The sequence below is a fragment of the Cynara cardunculus genome (genome assembly GCF_001531365.2).
Source record: "Cynara cardunculus var. scolymus isolate 2C chromosome LG 17, CcrdV1, whole genome shotgun sequence".
Taxonomy (NCBI): Eukaryota; Viridiplantae; Streptophyta; class Magnoliopsida; order Asterales; family Asteraceae; genus Cynara; species Cynara cardunculus.
The window spans coordinates 36661399-36680371 of NC_037544.1; the positions used below are offsets into that span (position 1 = coordinate 36661399).

The 18973-nt window shown below is 34.0% G+C and overlaps 2 protein-coding genes across 2 annotated transcripts; one reads left to right on the forward strand and one right to left on the reverse strand.

The window, feature by feature from the left end:
• The first annotated feature begins 4894 nt into the window (after positions 1-4894).
• LOC112501233 (E3 ubiquitin-protein ligase RING1-like) lies at positions 4895-5417 on the forward strand. Its single transcript, XM_025104943.1, has one exon. The coding sequence runs from the start codon at positions 4930-4932 to the stop codon at positions 5278-5280; it is 351 nt and encodes a 116-aa protein (XP_024960711.1). The 5' UTR covers positions 4895-4929; the 3' UTR covers positions 5281-5417.
• Positions 5418-15709: 10292 nt separating this feature from the next.
• On the reverse strand, positions 15710-18973 carry LOC112500980. Its single transcript, XM_025104602.1, has 2 exons — positions 18429-18973; positions 15710-15976 (listed from the first exon to the last, which is right to left on the reverse strand). The coding sequence occupies exons 1-2, from the start codon at positions 18967-18969 to the stop codon at positions 15867-15869; spliced, it is 651 nt and encodes a 216-aa protein (XP_024960370.1). The 5' UTR covers positions 18970-18973; the 3' UTR covers positions 15710-15866.

The window sequence follows — 18973 nt, forward strand, 5'->3', positions numbered from 1 at the left end:
ATAGCCAAAGGGGTCAAATTCAATAGAACTATTATTGTCAATATTGAAGCGGTGTACGGAGATTAACTTTTTGACAAGATTTGGTGGGTGAAGAACATTATTTAACTTAAATGGGGGTTGGGGAGGAGGGAGATGTGTGTGTCCAAAACCATGAATCGAAATTCTCTATCTAATATATATATATATATATATATATATATATATATATATATAACCATAAAAATGCTATAAACTTGTGAGAACCGGTTAAAAACTATTTTTTCCATGATTTTTTTTTCACTAGGTATTAGAATTTAAGATATTGTTTTACATATATTTGTTTTATAATGTGTTATTTTTACATGCATTTGTTTCATATTGTGAAACATAGATTTTTTTTACCATAAATGTAAACATGTGTGAAACAATAGCTAAAATAACAGTTTTTTATGAAAAAAAGATCAAGTAAAAATATATTTTTATATCGATTCTCTTGAGGTTGTAACGTTTTTGTTGTTCTCATTTGATTATCATCATATATATATATATATATATATATATATATAGGGTCAGATTCATATGTCAACCAAAGTTTTTGTGTTAACTTTGTTAATCAATCTTGGCTATTCAATTTTTTAATAAANGGGAGGGGGGATATGTGTGAGTGTCCAAAACCATGAATCAGAATTGTGTATCCACTGTCGACAACGATATTATTTGAAATGCTCATATTAAAGTAGGAAGGGAGAGTACCTTGAGATGACATCATGTGTGAGGTAGCTCCCGTGTCCATGTACCAGTTCTCATATGGAGGGTTGATAGTCATGGTGTGCAAAGCTTGCTCAATGTTGGTTTAGGCGTATTCGGTAGAAGGAGCGATAGAGGCTGTGTGTGTTGAGGACGGTTTCCAAGAATGTCAGGTGACGGTGATGGTGGTCGTAGGCTCGTAGCCATGGGTTGGTGGAGTACAGACATGGGGGGAAGACAATGGTTGTTGTTGATTCCAGATCTCTCAATTAACAATAAGTTTTAAGTAAAAAGACCCAAATCTAACTTTTGGATGAAGAAAGTTATGAACAACTTGAATAATGTTCAAGAACGTATGAAGCTTTATTCACAAGGAATTTTCTAAAATAACGATGATGAGAAGGTCAACCAAAACTACAAGACACGAGTTCTATTTATACTAGCAATCTAGTCTAAGAGATAACAATCTAATATAAGATATATATGAGATAAACAAAGAAAAGATATTTATTTAAGGGAGATGATGATTATCTCTAACTACCTAGAATAACATAATTATGCTGGCGATGAGTCACGTCCAACTGTCTCTAGGTGGCGTGTCCAATCAGTGTCCTCCATGTGTCGGTTTGTTAGGATTGATCTGATCGAACAATGGTTGAACTTGTGTAATTCTTCAACTGCTGGAAATCAGAGGGGTTATTGGAAAGGCTAAGTTCATCAACCAGATGAACTCTTCAATATTGGATGATCATCAGGTTAAGTGCTTTTGGTATTCACAGCCTCTTTCAATGGTCTTCACTGTGTCTCTGGTTTGTCTTCAACATTTAGAATATTTTAGCTCCTCTTTTGGATCTCCATCGAGTCTCCAGACTTCCATACTTAGTACATTTTTCATTACTTTTACATATGAGAATTATGGGGTCTAACAATCTCCCCCTGAGTAATGAAAAATAAAAATAGTTATCTATGAAAGAAAGACCTTTATGATAGTCAAACTGTTGCCTAGATTACTGTGAAGGTGGAAGAAATCCTTAACGAGTTATTTGAAGTCTACAATGTTGAGTGTGGGGGTGGTGAATCAAAGGTTAGTTATATGTGTAATTTATTTTATTATACATTTTAACATGTTCATGTTTGTTTAAGTTGTTGTTTACTTCTTGTTTTTATCTTTAATATGTATAGCTTACCAAAAATGACTCATTAACGAGCAATGAAACTCATAAGAAGTCATGATTTGAAAATTATATGCAAAAACAACAATTGCAAGTGCCGGAGAAAATGAACGATCTTCAAAGATATTTGGTTGAAGAATCTCTCGATCCAATATGGAAAGTAAATGCTAGTAGGTATGCTATTTTATCTATGATTGCAAAGGATGTTCTTGTCATTCCCGTGTCTGTGGTTGCTTCCAAATCCGCATTTAGTACTAGCAGACGTATTTTGAACTAATTTAGGAGTTCATTGAGTCCAAAAATGCTCGAGGCATTACTGTGCACCCAAAGTTGGTTAAAAGTAAGTCGCGAAAGTATTCAAACAAAGGAGTGTTTGGATGAAACACAATCTTATGATTTCTTGGAAGAAGGTAATCAGTAAAAATTGTTTGGATTATTTTATCCATTTTCAATAAATTGTTAACTTTAGTTTTGAATTGTAGATGACATGACCAACCTCGAGGTTAAGAAAGCTAAAACATCGCGGTTGGAAACGTCTAAAACTATTGTTGTTGATTGATGTATTATCATTTGGTTTAAACATTTTTACTGTAATACCTAACTATTGGATAAACTTGCATATTATCTTAAATGGTCAGTCGTATTTTAAAAGAAGGTTTCCTTTATTTTTATGTGATTTTACATTGTTTAAACACAACCGATCAACCCGAACGGGTTGGGTTGGGTTGAATTTTTATTTGGGTTGAGTCGAAAATTTTCAAACCGTCAACATTGGGTTGAGTTGTTAAAACTTAAAATGCCTCCAAACCAATCAACCAATTACAACAAAATCGGGTTTATAGGACGTTCCCAATTTCTAAGCGTCCTAATAGACATTTTTATAGGACCAAATAAAGTGTCATATATAAAGGCGTTGTAATAAACTTATATGACGTTTTTTATGTCTTAATAAGTTAAGACACTTTTAATATAAATCGTCCAATTAGCAACTTTATAGGACACTATTTGAAAATTTCTCCTATAAAAACAAACGTCCTATAAAAAATTGAGTTTATAGGACATTTTTTAGAGTAATGTGACGCTTTGTAATAAAAATATTCTAAAAAATTTGTTAAAACGTCCAAAAACGTTATATAAACTTATCACAATGTCTCTAAATAGAATACTTTTGTATTTTAATATTATAAATAAAGTCCTATAAAACGGTCTATTAAGACGCTTAAAGATTAGGGGCATCATATAAACCCAATTTTGTTATAATAACCCAACCCATGAGCACCTTTAGATACATGACTTGATAGAAAAATTAGTAAACAACCCATAATATTTTATAAAAAAAACATAAAAGATATGTTGAAAATTTAATTTAAAATATATAAAAGAAATAACTAAATCAAAATTGACATGCCTTAACGTAACTTTCATTATTGGTCTACACCAAATATTTTAATATGTTCCTTCTGGCATCATTAAATAATAGTATTTTTTTTCTTTATTATTTTTATATATGTGTATAGAATCTTAATTATTTTAAATCAATATTATAAAATAATTTAATTGTTTATTTAATTTAATAAATATCTAATTTTATAAATTTTCAGATTGTTTCATAATCTAAAACACTGATCATAATATTTAAATCTGATCACCTTTCCTAGATCAGTAACTCGATAATAATAAATAAAATCCTCATCATCTTTCATAAATATTTCAGTTATTTTATAATATAAATGTTTATCATGTTTAGTAGGAATTAGAAGGTTTGTATTTTTGACAGTAATGAGACTCCAACACGTGCGTTTTGTATAAAGGCAGAAGCATTTACCATCTTCGCTGTTAAAATTTTGCACTAACATATCAGTTTCAAAAACTATATGGTGGAACCCAACATAACAATACGATGACACCCTTCAGAAACGTAATTTTTTTTCTTATGACGGAACCATGAAGCCATGGTGGACTTAATTTAAAAACCGTATTTTAAATTAACATTTTTTTATTAACCTGGATATCCAACCCGCTATGCAAGCCGACTAATTTCAGTGCGACCACCTGCTTTGTAGATATCCCGGAGTTACCGCATTTGAACCTCCGTGACCACAAGGGGATTTTTATTCATCCTTGGATTTGAACTTGAGATCTCCTGTTACTTTTTAACATTTATTTTATATTACGATAGTTAACTGGTATTAGGGGTGCTAAAAAACCCGACCAACCCGACCAACCCAACCCAACCCAATGCGAAATAACCCAACCTGAGGTAACTCGATGTCTAATCGAATTGTAAAATTTTCAAACCGTAGGTATTGAGTTGATATTGGGTTACTATTATTTGAACCTAATCCAACCCGATGAACCCGATATCCTTTTATTTCTTGGATTTAATATGATTGTTGAATTTATATTAATATATACATTAGACAATTACACTATCATGTATGCTTTTCTTATATACATATTTTCAATCTATTTATATATCTATATAACTCATTCATATATATGTTCAATAACTGTGAACATATATGTGTAAATTGAGAAAATTAACTGAATATGGTATACGTAAGAAATATGGATAAGTTGTATCAAATGGTTGATGATGAAAAAAAAATTATGAGTAGAGAAAATAACATATTCAAGGTTAGAAGAATATTTTAATATACCAAAGTATCAACCCGACCAACCTGTACGGGTTGAATTGGGTTAAGATTTTTCCAAACTACAAACATTAGATTGAATTGTTCAAATGTGTTCAACCCAACCCATAAACACCCTAACCGGTATAATCACTTCAAAAATTCCCTAGATCCAAGTGTTCGAGAAGGTTGACCCTCTATTAATGCGTGTGTGTGTGTATATATATATATATATATATATATAAATATATAATATTATTTAATGATGTCATGTGGGTAAGCAAAAAACATATAAAATACATATACAAACTCATATGTGTGTGTATATTTCAACTTTCTTTTTCATTCTCGATACAATCTCTCTTTTATCACGCCCAATTCCAAATCTCAAACGTACCATGGATGATTGCTTTGATCTTGACCTATCGTTGACAATGGAAGATCACCACCCCACCACCACCTCCGCCTCCGCCACAACTACGTCTACCAAAACCACAGAACTGCCGTCACCGGAGGAAGCTCAAAACCACGTTTTCGCCATGCCGACTGTCGTGGTCACATCGGGTGTTTGCACCGTGTGCATGGAAGGTTTCGACTCATCGTCGTGTACCAGTGGTAAGCAAGCTCCTTGTGGCCATATCTACCATTTTGATTGTATTACAAAATGGCTTTCCCTTCACAATTCTTGCCCTCTTTGCCGGAGTAAAGTTTCCGGCCACCGGACAAGTTTTCCGGCGGAGGTTTTGTAGGGTTTGATGAGGTGACCTATGTGACACATTGTGTTTATCTAAAATAATATCATAAAACTTTGTTGTTGTTGTTTAGATGTAATTTTTGGCATGTTATTTTGGACGTTTATGGAAATTTTTGATCCATTTGTAATATGGGGATTAATTGGTGTAAACACTAATGTTGAATCTAGCAAGTCACGCACGCTTAGGGATGGCAAAAAAACCCGAAACCGATGGTGAAAACCGAAAACTGGAACTTTCGGGCCGAGTTTAGGATATCTTATCGGGGATGAGCCGCTGATCGGGGACAAATTCAGGGATTTTAACGGGGACGGGTACGGGGGCGGGTACGGGAGCGGGGATGGTGATCACCGGCCCGGCCCGGCCCGATATATATATATATATTTTAATTTATACATATATATATATATATATAATATCATTAAAAGAAAATAGTAACATTAAAATTTAAAAGACTTTTATCCACTTACCTAAACAACCCAAATAAAGCTCATGAAAAAGTCTAGTTTATTTTTCTAAAATCGTGATTTTAGTTGTATGATGTTTGAATTTTTGTTTAGTTCTATATTATAATCTAATATATTGTTTATAATTGGTTTGATTATGTTTGAGACATTTAAACTTACACCTTTAAAAAAATTGTAATTTACTTTTAATTGTGAAAATTAGCATATTGCAATTTTTGCCAGATCGGTTTTGGGTTCGGGTTTGGTTATAACCAACGGTGAAAAAGAGAATTTTTGCCAGATCGTCATATTTGATTAAGACTTGAACTTTTGACTTTTAGTGAGGTAGGGTTCTACCGGTGAATCTGGATACTACTGGACTAATGCCCCCTTTGACGATTTTGAAGGTTTTTTTTTCTGCTTTAACGTAATATCAGATATTTAGTAAGGTAGGGTTTTTAAGGTCTGGAGTTTTAATTCTTCCAATATTTTGGAAAATATATTAAGATTCTTTATGATCAGTCAATCGTAATTTATATTACAGTTGATTCATGTCATTTGCTAACTGACTTTTCAATCAAATGTAATGATTAAATGTCGTGAATTTTACATATATGCCGATGTTACCAATTGTACAAATCGTCCTAGGATCTATTTATATGATTTGTAAAAATACGTATTCAGAATAAAAATTCGACGTTTCTCTTGTTTTATACTGAAATAACTTATGAACGCGTATAATATAATGTTGACTAGTCGATAAAAGATAGATAAAGACATAAAGTACAATATGACCAATTGGGTGTGCTTATTAGAGGTGATCATTTGCGGGTCTGGACTGGGTCTGGGTTGGGCCTAACTTGTTTTTTTTGTCCAACGGACCTAATACTGTAAACTCAACCTTTTTTTCAAGTTGACAACTTGCTATTGCCCACCCTATAAACAGATCGGGCTTGCCTATGGGTTAACGGACCTAAAAAGTGTAACTCTTATAAATCTATAAACTTGATCAATAATAATTAATTAACAAATGTGGAACCAAAAAGTAAAGGAAAAACATTATTGCAATTAAAAATTTAAGCAAATAAAGTGACACATGGATCTCAACAAGTGGAGAAAGAAATGAAAAACAAAACTCAGACTTCCATAAAATCAATAATGCATTCCTATTTTTTATGTATAACATTAATATTCATAATTTCATGGCTCCATCATGCTACTGTCAATTTCAAACATCCCAAGTTTTGATCAAGAATCTCTATAATTCTGTAGCTAACGTATAACTTTAATAATTTAATTTTAAAATATACTAGTATAATTTTAATTAATAGTAAAAAATATTAATTACAAAATATAAACAGGCTGGACGGACCTGCCCATATTTATTTTTACATTGTCCATGTCCGCCCATTAATTTTAACGAACAAATTCGGGCCCGTCCATTTTCTCTATAATGGTTGTCCAAGCTCGTATTTCTAGCGGACCGGATGAGCCGGGTCTAACGGGTCGTCCCGCCCATGAACAACTCTAGTGCTTATGTCTTGTTTGATGACATTTACGTTTTTATTTTTCCGCAATTTCTTGTAAAAATTCTTTATCCAATTTAGTTTGTTTTAGCTAGGTCCGTAATATTGTCGACCTGAATATTACGAAAGTAATGACATTTGAGTCAATCCAGAAGAGAAATGATTAAAAACCGAATTTGGATACGTGAAATGGTCATTTGAGTCGATGACCCTGATTATTATCAAACTATCAGATACTACACTTTTTATATCAATAGTTTTAAACAATTTATGAATACAATTTACACCTTTTTTTCAGTTATCTTGCTTATCAGATATTTTTTTGACTTGTTCGTCCTCTTCTGATATAGCAAATTGCAATGAACAACAATTTATGGGTTTTTATTTTATTTTAATTGTGAGTGTCTAAAACAACTTGCAAACGTCTTTGATTAACTCTATGGAGAGATAACAGTATGAAAAATCCTTAGTTGTCCTAAAACGAAAAAAAACCTTCTGTCCTAAATTTTCACATCTCATTTATGTCCATCAGTTACATGAATACACATCATCAAATAGAGAATGTGAATTTAAATAAAATAGGTCTAAAATATTAAAAAAAAACCCGACATGTCTCAATTTCATTGGCTGAACAGGAAAGAAACGCATGATCCTAGAATAACATATTTTTATTCCCTCAAAACGACTTGAACTGATCACCTATGGCAAAAGCCTCGACACCAAGCATTTATTCATGGGAAATTACTCAAAAGTAATTATTTTATACACTGTACGTTAATAAAATAACCACTTTTCAAAGTTTTTCACAAAATGACTACCAAGATCGCCTCTGGAGGACGGTTTTGACTATTTTGGGGCAATTTTGATTATAAAGTATGGATGGGTCTCACATGTATATCATTTGGAGACAAAAATCAGATATTATATCTGAAAATGGGCATATCGCCCTCAAAAAGTGAAAATTGCCCCCAGTTCATCTTCTAGTAAAGACAACTTATGATGCAACGATTTGACACATCAATGATGATTTGACGAGACATCGGGAGCGATTTTCATTGGTATTATGTCTTTTTTATGACCAAATATAATATATACAAATCTTGTATTATTCTTTATTAAATTGTAGCGATCCAAACATTTCTACTTTCACAACCTCTAACCCGCCACTTTGAATATACATGGAACCATTATCATTTTAACGTGATTTTATATTTGTGTTAAAATGGTAGATAACGTTTAAGGGTTGTGAGAGTAGAAATGTCTAGATCGCTACAATTTTATAAAGAATACTACAAGATTTTTATATATATATATATACACACACACACACACACACACACTATATTTGGTCCTAGAAAAGACAAAATACCAATGAAAATCGTCCGCAATCTCTTGACAAATCGTCGTTGATGTATCAAATCGGTGCGTTATAAGTTGTTTTCACTAGAATACGAAATATAGGTCAAAATCATGGGACGATCTTCACTTTTTAAGGGCGATTTGCCCATTATCAAACATAATATCTGATTTTTGTCCCCCAAATAACATACATATGAAATCCGTTCATACCTTATAGTCAAAATCACCCCAAAGTAATAAAAACTCCCTCCATAATTATTTGTGAAAAATCTCTGAAATGTTAACATTTTATTAACATACCATTACCTCTACTTATCAATCCAAGTGGACCACAATGTTTCTTCACTTTATTTAGGATTTGACCATTCAACTTTAGAAATGGTAATGAGAGTCCCTTTACTTTTCATAATAGATTTTTTTTTTGGAAAATCTACCAAAATAGCTGCTATTTTTATCAAGCCCAATTTTTAATCATTTTTTAGTCACTCTTCATGTTTTGGGGCTATTTACTTGCGACTTAATTAGGCATATTGGTCTGTCTGGCTTATTCGCACAGCTCATTTGGGTTGTTTACTTACGACTTTTTTGCACAGAACATGGCTTAATCGTATAGATAGAAATGATATGTTGTGCCTATTCAACCACAAAAATGACACCCCTACCCCTTATTTAAAGCATCGCCTACTTCCCATATGAGACACCCCATCTTCAGCCTCTTTATGATTTGTTGTTTTGATGTTCAAATAATTAATATTGGGGGGTAAATCGGTCATTTATATTATTCAGACTGTTGGTTCAGATAAACAAAGTAAACAACAACACTCATTTATCCAAACAGACAAATTTATCCATGCAGGACTTAATAAATTTTTTTGGTAAACAACCCCTTGTATATATTTGCATAAAACTGATTAACATATTAAAAAAAGACTCTTTACATAGATTTACATAAATATCCACATATACGTAAAAGATTTACGTAAGGATCCTCATTTACGTATAAAAATTAAGGAGTGTTTGGTTAGAGGTATTAAGCAGTCATTAATGAGATTGAATATAAAAGAAAATGTTTAGTTTTATATAATATGACCCATTCTCATACATGTCCAAATTTTCATTCCAGATTAAACTGTGAGAATAAAAATTCATTCTCATTTTCATTCTTATTTTTCATTTTCCTGCCTAAACCATACAACCCTTAAATTCAGATAATTTTATAGCAGTTTTACATATGAAAAGGTTATGGATTTAATTAGTTTTCGAAAGTTTCACAATTTTTATTATAATTTTTCAAAATTGAATTATTTTTTAGGATAATAGCCAAAACTAATTTCATTTTAATAATAATTAAAACTAAAAATTGGTTGATATTTATAACGATTGAAAAATGACTTACCTACCCTTATGCTAAAAGCCATGCCATATGAGTCACCAACAACATGAAAAATGTATTGAAAATAATAATATTTTATTAAAATATTATAATGGAAATGATTTATTAAGGAGGTGTTTATAAATGTTTTTTTTTAAAGTCTTTATCAACTTATTATGAGTTAGAATAATTTAGCTTCTTCAGAAACTTTTTATTACCAGTTTGACACCGATATAAACTGTTTATCCAAACATTCAAAAATGCTTATTACCGGTGTCACATCGGAATAAGTCAATAAGTTGTTTTTGTAAACAATCGCAAACACCCCCTAAATATGACATTCATATTTAACAGTTAAACCGAAAATCGGTCTTTCTAAATCTAGAATCGAAAATAGAATCAAATATAGTAGCCCTTACATTTCATGGAAGGAAAGGTCTTCCAGCGTTCTTTCGTATCGCCTGAGTTGATAACAGATTTGTAGAATAACAGCATGCTTGCAAAGGCTAGTTTTATATTGGTTTAGTCTTTTCATTTTGTCGACATCTTCTTGTCTGCTTAAATCTTAGAACTGATATAAGTTTTCATGTATTTAGCTAGGGGTGCTAAAAAACCCAACCAACCCGATCAACTCAACGTGAAATAACTCAACCTGAAGAAACCTGATGTCTAATCGTGTTGTAAAATTTTCAAACCGTAAGTATTGGATTTATATTGGGTTACTATTATTTGAACTCATCCCAACCGATGAATCAAATATCATTTTATTTCTTGAATTTAATATGATTGTTGAGTTTATATTAATATATACATTAGAAAATTACACTATCATATACCCTCTTCATATATACAAATTTTCAATCTATTCTCATTCTCTATACAACTCATTCATATATATGTTCGGTAACTGTGAACATATATATGTCAAATTGAGAAAATTAATTGAATGTGATATACGTAAGAAGTATGGATAAGTTGTATCAAATGGTTGATGATGAAAAAGAAATTATAAGTAGAGAAATAACATATTCAAGGTTAGAAAAGTATTTTGATGTACCAAAGTATTAACCCGACCAACCCGTACGGTTTGGTTTGGGTTGGGTTGAGTTAAGATTTTTCAAACCGCAAGCATTGGATTGGATTGTTCAAATGTCTTCAACCCGATCAACTCAACCCATGAACACCCTTATCTCTAGGCAAACCAAGATTGTGATTTATGGTTAATAAATTGGTCTCATAATCGATCCAAATTATACTTTTCACATAACCACGATTTTGATTTAGGTAGGTCTTCGCAACCAAATTTTGATATTACTTCAAACCCATTTAACAGAATGATCTCTATTGGTCCTAATTGGTATCCGATTTTTCACAAACGAACGTTTTTTTGAATTATAATCATTTATAAACCGTCGCATGATTCAAACAAACCGAAAAAACGATCTTTGGCCATTTTCCTAAATAGAACAAGTTGTATCAACAGTATTGGGCCTTCCTGAGTGCTATTTTTTTATTAACCTGGATATTCAACCCGCTATGCGAGCCGACTAATCACAGGGTGACCACCTGCTTTGCAGATAGCCCGGAGTCACCTCATTTGAACCTCCGTGGCCACAAGGCGATTTTTATTCCTTCTTGGATTTGAACCTGAGACCTCCTGGTATTTTTGACCTTTGGAGCCAAGCACAAACCAATCAGGCACCACCTTTGTGGTTGAGTGCTATTTATATACTACTAAGAATGAGAACATGCAAACGTATCCATACGAGAAAGTGATTCAATGGTGCACTAGGCACTAGGGGTGTTTATGAGTCGAAGTATTAGATTGTTTGGGATCGACTTGCAAAAATAATATCAGAGTTGAACTCGAACAATTTTCAGTATTCGAGCTCGAGCTCTAATGTGAGTTTCACAATTTTGTGTTATACATTATTGACCTGTAGTAAAGCTTTATAAGCTCAATTATGAACTCGAGTTGAGTGAACTTCTTTAATGGCCGGAATCGATATTTTGATTCTATGCTTTATGAACAAATATGTTCGGCTAAAAAAATATGGCTCAACTTTCGAAAAAAGCTAAGGGGTTGTTTGTGTATCTCTTAATACTTCAATTAAGAGGCAACATCTGAATCGTTAAGAGGTGAATCTTGTTTGGCAAAAAACAAGTCCACCTCTTAATGATTCTAAAACCCTCTGAATGATTTTGTATCATGGATCTCCCTTAACCATTAAGAGCCCTAATTTCATTGTATACAATTACCAAACAATTATATTTTATTTTGCACTATATCATTACAGCCTCTTAATCATTCAGACCACTTAATCATTCTGCACTAAATCATTCAGCAATTGCCAAACAGTCCCTAAGTCGAATATTGATGTTATGAAATTTGACTCGTTAAGTTAAATGAGTTTTACTTAGTGCTTGGTATTTACTCGATCTCGAAAATTACTAAGTATAAGTTTGAGTAACTCATTAAATTCTCAAACCATTAACATTCTGTGGTTACAAATATTAGTTGTGTGGGCCTGACCCGACTTGGGAATTGGGATTGATTGGGACGGGTTTTGCCCTGACAGTTCTGGACCGCTACAAATTTATTGAATTTCATAGTCCGGTCTGGGATGATTATGTATTGGACCGATTTTCAACTTCTTTTAAGTTTTTATTAATTATAATACAAGATTTTCAAAAAAAAATTCCAAAAATTTCAACATATTCAATATTTAAATAAATGCATGGATTTTCGGGATTGGCCCAACGAGCCCGGAACCAGTTACCAAGCATAGAATCAGCCATCCGAGTTTTTATCGAAACCGTGACGGAGTCTAACCTACGAGGGAACCGATTTAGGACCACCCTAAGATTGATTTTTGGCCATCTTTGTCATGGGGTACAAGCTTGAAATTGACCGAAGCCCAAGATAAGCATAGTATCAGGCCCAAAAAGCCCAATATTGGTTGAGCCCGATAAGGATTTGATAAAGCCTCTTTTTGAAATATTTTAATAAATAATTACAAGATTAATAGTTTACGTATTTCCTRAACTTAGGGGYTGTTTACCGAACGCTTACCGRTTAAGCTCTTACTAGGGTTRCTTATCTTAATGCGTGAGAATGACAAAGATCGAGAATCTTAATCAGTAAGAGGTATAACAGTGACTGAAATCTTTCCTGATAAGTCTGGGAGAAGACTCTTACAGTCTTACCCGGTTAGTGTTTATCGGCTAAAACGCTTATCAACAATCCATTTGATGGTTGATAATGTTAGATGATACATAAATGATGATGGTGACTATTGCTAGTAAGCACATACCCAATAAGCATTTGATAAACAACCCCTAAATTTATCAATAACCATATTATGTGACAAATGAAAGGTTTATTATGTATCAAATGCAACATATAATGAGTGCCTGAGTGGCGACACTGTTGATCGGTGTAAAAAAGTGATACAGAATAATAAACTATCGAAGACCCTGAAACTGCACACTAGTTTAAAAGTAAAGAAAATATATGACAGTTCTAATTCATTAACTTAATTAGACTCGATCAGTCTAAAAGTACTTCGGAGGTCAAAGACGTATAATATTTTTAATATATATATATATACATACACACACACACACACACACACACACACATATATATATATATATATATAATTAAGACATTTCATGAAAAAAAATATTGATATGGGACATTATAATTTTGGAAGAAACTAAGAAATAATGCATCACAATTGAGGCGTGTGCATACGTCGTTGTATCCTGGAAAACAAACGCATCGTTTGAGGCGAATCTGTTTTAAGGACACTTATCGTGTGTTAAACACGGGCCTTGGCTCACTTGTTTACTGTTGATCACGTTATCGTAAAAAAAAAAAAAAAGAGTTAACGTATGTCGACTCATGTAAACCTCCACTAACAAAGTACTTTTTTCTACGAAATTTTAATCGAATGCAGGCGAACAAGATGAAGATGATGCTAGTTTTGGTATTGTTGTCGCTTTACCTGATCCACAGATCAAGTGCACTCTTTAAGGGCCGCGTAAAGACGGAGACAGTCATTGATGGTACCGAGGCAGCCATTGACAATGGTCAGAATATTTACGGTTATTTCCAGGGTCCGCCAAATCCTCAACAGGATCAAGCTCCTCATTGTGCCGATGTTCATAACTTCCCGGCCGGTAATTATCTTAATGATCCGAATCAATTAGTTGCACCGAAGCCCATTCAACACCTGGGTTCACGTGGTAATATTATTCCTCATTGGGATCAATTAATCCCTCCCAAGCATGTTCATGGTCATGGTCATGGTCGTGGTCGTGCCCTGCTGCTATGCGTTATTTTATTGCTGCAAATCATATTAGCGTTGTTGCTCCTGCTCCTGCTCCTGAAGACAGCGTCGGTCCTCCTTAAACTCAAGGTCGTACGCGCGTGGTGGCTGCTGCATATCGTATTCGTATGGTTGTCTTTTCGATTATGATATATGTTGTTCGACGTTTGTCGGTTTGGTTGTTGTTTTTCTGTCTGAAGTGTGACAAATGACAATGGTTGTTTGTTGTATTATGGTTGTTTTCTGTTTGTGTGTAAAAATTTGTTGGTTGTTTGTTTCGTTGAATAAACAGTCTCAACAAATTATTTTGCTCGTTAAATTTTTTTATGTTTTTTTTATTAACCTGGATATCCAACCCACTATATGATCCGACTAATTCCAGGACGATCACCTGCTTTGCAGATAGCCCGGAATCACCGCATTTGAACCTCCGTGGCCACAAGGGGATTTTTATTCCTCATTGAATTTGAACCTGGAACCTCCGGGTACTTTTGACCTTTGGAGCCAAGCTCAAACCAATCCGGCACCACCCTTGTGGTTATTTTTTTATGCTTTAGTGTTATGATTCAATAAATAATGAGTTACACGTGTGAGTTTTCACGCGAGCTTGGTCGTGTTGACCAATCGCACATTTTAGACATGTTGTATAGCATATGATTTTGCTCTGAAATCACATGTGATTTAACCCTTATCACATTTCTTGTAAGTTGACCGGCTCCTCGCATGACCCCCCCCCCCCCTCCCCTCCCCTCCCCTCTCTATATATATATATCCAATTTACGAACAATTTTATAAAAATCGTTGGATTTTTCATCTGCTTGACATGAATACATATGAAACAAACACATTGTGAAACAAATTAATATATGTTAATTAATTAATACATGATATATGTTTATGCCTAGCGACTTATCATGTAAATAAGTGGTGATGATTTGTGGTCGGGAAAAGTTGCCGCAGTCGATTTCTGTCAGTGATCCGTCGAAAATCACTGACAGATTCTGTATGTCGATAATTCTCGTAAGTGAAAGTCATGATTCTAGTAGTGTTGGACTTCTCCATTTAAGTATTCCGGTACTAGCATTAGTCTTTCATGTACCATTAAATTGTTGATCGACAAAATATTCGAACTAAACTAGATTCTACGGTTGCTCCTCGAATGGCCACAAAAAGCGAAAAGTCTTGATGATCATTAACGACGTGCGGTTTGGTCACTTCCACCAATCGAAAAATCGTTTTTCTTTAGTCATAGTCGTGCTCTTTTCGTTAAGAGTAGACGTTGATCCCTTAACACACAATCTAGATCCATAACTTCGAGAACATAGTTCAATTTAAATATCTGAAAGCTCCCGTTAACGTAGATGCTTTTTATATTATTAAGATACGAATGCTCAATTGAAACAAAATGACTTTAACCTATAATTAACGGGCATAGTTTAAGTAAAGCAGTTAAATAAAATTAAACAATTTATTGTGAACACAAACGAAAGATAGAAAACCTGTACTTAACGGATGGTGCTTACTTTCATTACTGACGTTTAATCATCTACCTCACAGTGGTCAAGGTTTCCCCATTCGTAATCGCCCTGATGTTACTCGACCTGTTCCAAGGGGTACGTACCCGTGCTTGTAAACTTCCTTGTGCTCCTCCTCCTCCTATGTGAATATGGTCATTTCTTATGCAATGTATATGGGGATAAAAGATACATGTGTAGCAAATGCAACAACAAAACGTAATTTACAAATTTCTTGTAATAAAGGTGATGTTGTAGAGATCAGACTTATAAGTATGGGAATGGAAATCCATACTTTTGCTTATTTAAGTCTTTGAAAAGAAATCTCTTTTCGTACGAAAATCAATTATGTTTACAGGGACAAATGTCAACTAAATAGGCCCATTTGAACCAGTAATGTAATGTAAGTTGTGTCTACATACATGTTTAGGCGGGAAATCCTTATAACCGTCGCACAATAAGATCAGCCGAGTTACTATATATATATAATGTGTGTATAACTATATAGGCATAGAATCTGATACAATTATTCATGGAGAATGATAAACACAAATATATATATACTTTTACGTCAAAGTACCTCACGATTAATGTGAATTAGACGCCTAAAAATGTCCTTTTTATTTAAGATGATATTTAACTATATAAGGCCATTAAAGTTGAGAAAAAATGTGTTACTTATGTGTTTCTTGGCCCATAGCAGCAGCCCAAGTTTTCTTACCCAAGCCAGCAGCCCAAGCCATCAAGGAAGAAGAGAAACAACCCACAACAGCAGCCCAAATCAGAAACAGAGCGAGAGACGTGGGCAGCGAGAGAGAGGTCGTGCAACAGGAGATCGTGGGCAGCGAGAGCAGGAGATCATGGGCGAGTACGAGCTGTCGATAGGGGCTGTCGGTACAGAAGCAACCGAAAGAGGGACAGCATACAGAGGCTGTCGATTGAGAGGGGAGAGGCAGCAGCCGGCTGTCGTTTGAGAGAAAAAGAGAGGACGAGAGCTGTCGATAGAGAGCAGCAAACAAAAACCGAGTGAGACTAGAAGCTGTTCGATTAGGAAGCAGTCGAGAAGGAGACAGCAGGTGGAGGCAAGAGAAGTCGGTCACGAGGAAAGGGCTGTTCGGTTGAAGGTAGAAGACGAGAGGAAGAGGCTGAGAAGGAGAGGGTGCCGATTGAAAAGGGCAGAACACAAGGACCGAATTCCAGATTCAAGGAGCAATTTTTTTGAAGATAATTTCCCAGGTTCCTTGTTAATTTCTCTCGATTTCAATAGGTACATGACTCTATATATTTCAGACATGAGTAGTTAATTTTTATTTCTAGTAATGGGTATATAATTGACTTGAAATTTGGATGAGTTGAGACTCAATTTTGTTCCACAATCGATTGAATTTATTTGTACAGCCTTTGAATTTCAGTCCTATACATTTTAAGTTGGAATTTGTAAGTTGGATCCCTTGCTTTTTCTGATTTGAACTCGTTATGCTAGAGGAATTTTTGAATACGTAATTGTTCTTAGATTTCTTGGAGTAGCAGTCGATACTCAATTGATGCGTGAGTGTTGGTTGCAAGTGTCGTAAGGTTGTACAATCTAACCCAAATAATCGGCGTCCGATTGTTGGTTAGGTTTGGTATTTGTTGGTCCTAATGCGATTATCAATTGAACTCTAAGTCCTTGACTAGACTAGATTAGCTAATTAGAGATTAGTTGTAAAACGTTTTATACTAATCGTGCTTTTGTAACAAATGAGGCATTGGCGCGTGTTTAATGTTCACGCCAAACTGAATTCTATCGAGAAAGTATTTATTTAAACGAGTCGATGATATATAATCCAAATGATTAGTTGATTTATGCTCATTACTAGTCTCGTTCTTATTATTGTTTAAAGCTTCCAATTTATTTTGCATATTTAGGCTTTTTATAAATCTTCCAACCCCCCCTTTTTATATATTGTTTTAATGTCAATGAATTTGCACGCGGTTACGTCTTGGACTTACGGTTAACTTCGAGTCCCTGAGGAGACGACCCTACTTATCGCTATCACAAGTGTGTATAAGAGATAATAGGCTTATATTTCATAAATTATATTATTTGCCGGACTCGACACCCGTCAAATATCATCTTAGTTAAATATCATCTTAAATAAAAAGGACATTTTTAGGCGTCTAATTCACATCCTCGTTAGATTCGATTTTTATAATTACGTGTTAACTTAAGTCATTGCCGGGACGGACAATGATCTAAGTGTGGGGGAATTTGATAAACACAAATATATATATATATATATATATATATATATATATATATATATTTTTACGTCAAAGTACCTCACGATTAATGTGAATTAGACGCCTAAAAATGTCCTTTTTATTTAAGATGATATTTAACTATATGAGGCCATTAAAGTTGAGAAAAAATGTACCTAACCTAACACACACACACACACACATATATATATATATATATATATATATATATATATATATATATATATATATATATATATATAGTTTCCATGCTTAAGGGAAATCCGCGTCTGCAGGAGCAACAGCAGGAGGATCAGCGCCAGAATTGGCACAAGCATCAAAAGCGGCCTTACCAGCTGTAACAAGAATAGGCTGAATCTCACTTTTTTTCTGATTACAAGTATCAGTGCAAAGCTGTTCAACAGCAGCCTTGCCGATTTCTGCCCAACAACTATCATCAGGTGGAGCACCAGTTTGAGCAACAGCAAGATCAATAACCCTTTTACAAGCAATTTTACAAGAGCGAGCACGAAGACGTGTAGTTCTATCAGAAGGAGTGGGGTTTGCGTACGGATCATGTGGATTGGTGGTGAGGTGCTCCATAGGAGGCGGCCTGTAGATAGGAGGAGGAACCATCTTGTACATAGGAGGACGAGGAACAGTAGGATCATGAACGGGTATTGACTTTGGACCAATAGGATCAGAAGAGGGTCGTGAGTTTGGTAAAGGATTCTCCCTAGGCTTTTCTAATCCTTTAGGCCACTCTAATGCTAATGATGATCGACCGTGAAAATAAACCGGAGATGCATCAAGATGATTGATAAGATAAAGCAAAACTAACATCATCTTCATCTTCATCATCATGTTCATGTTCATGTTCATGTTCATGTTCATGTTC

Coding starts and splice junctions, on each gene's coding strand:
- LOC112500980 (XM_025104602.1), bottom strand. CDS start 18,969: ATGAACATGAACATGAACATGAACATGAACATGATGATGAAGATGAAG. Junction 15,977..18,428: donor GCCTATTCTTGTTACAGCTG/GTAAGGCCGCTT, acceptor ATATTCACATAG/GAGGAGGAGGAGCACAAGGA.
- LOC112501233 (XM_025104943.1), top strand. CDS start 4,930: ATGGATGATTGCTTTGATCTTGACCTATCGTTGACAATGGAAGATCAC.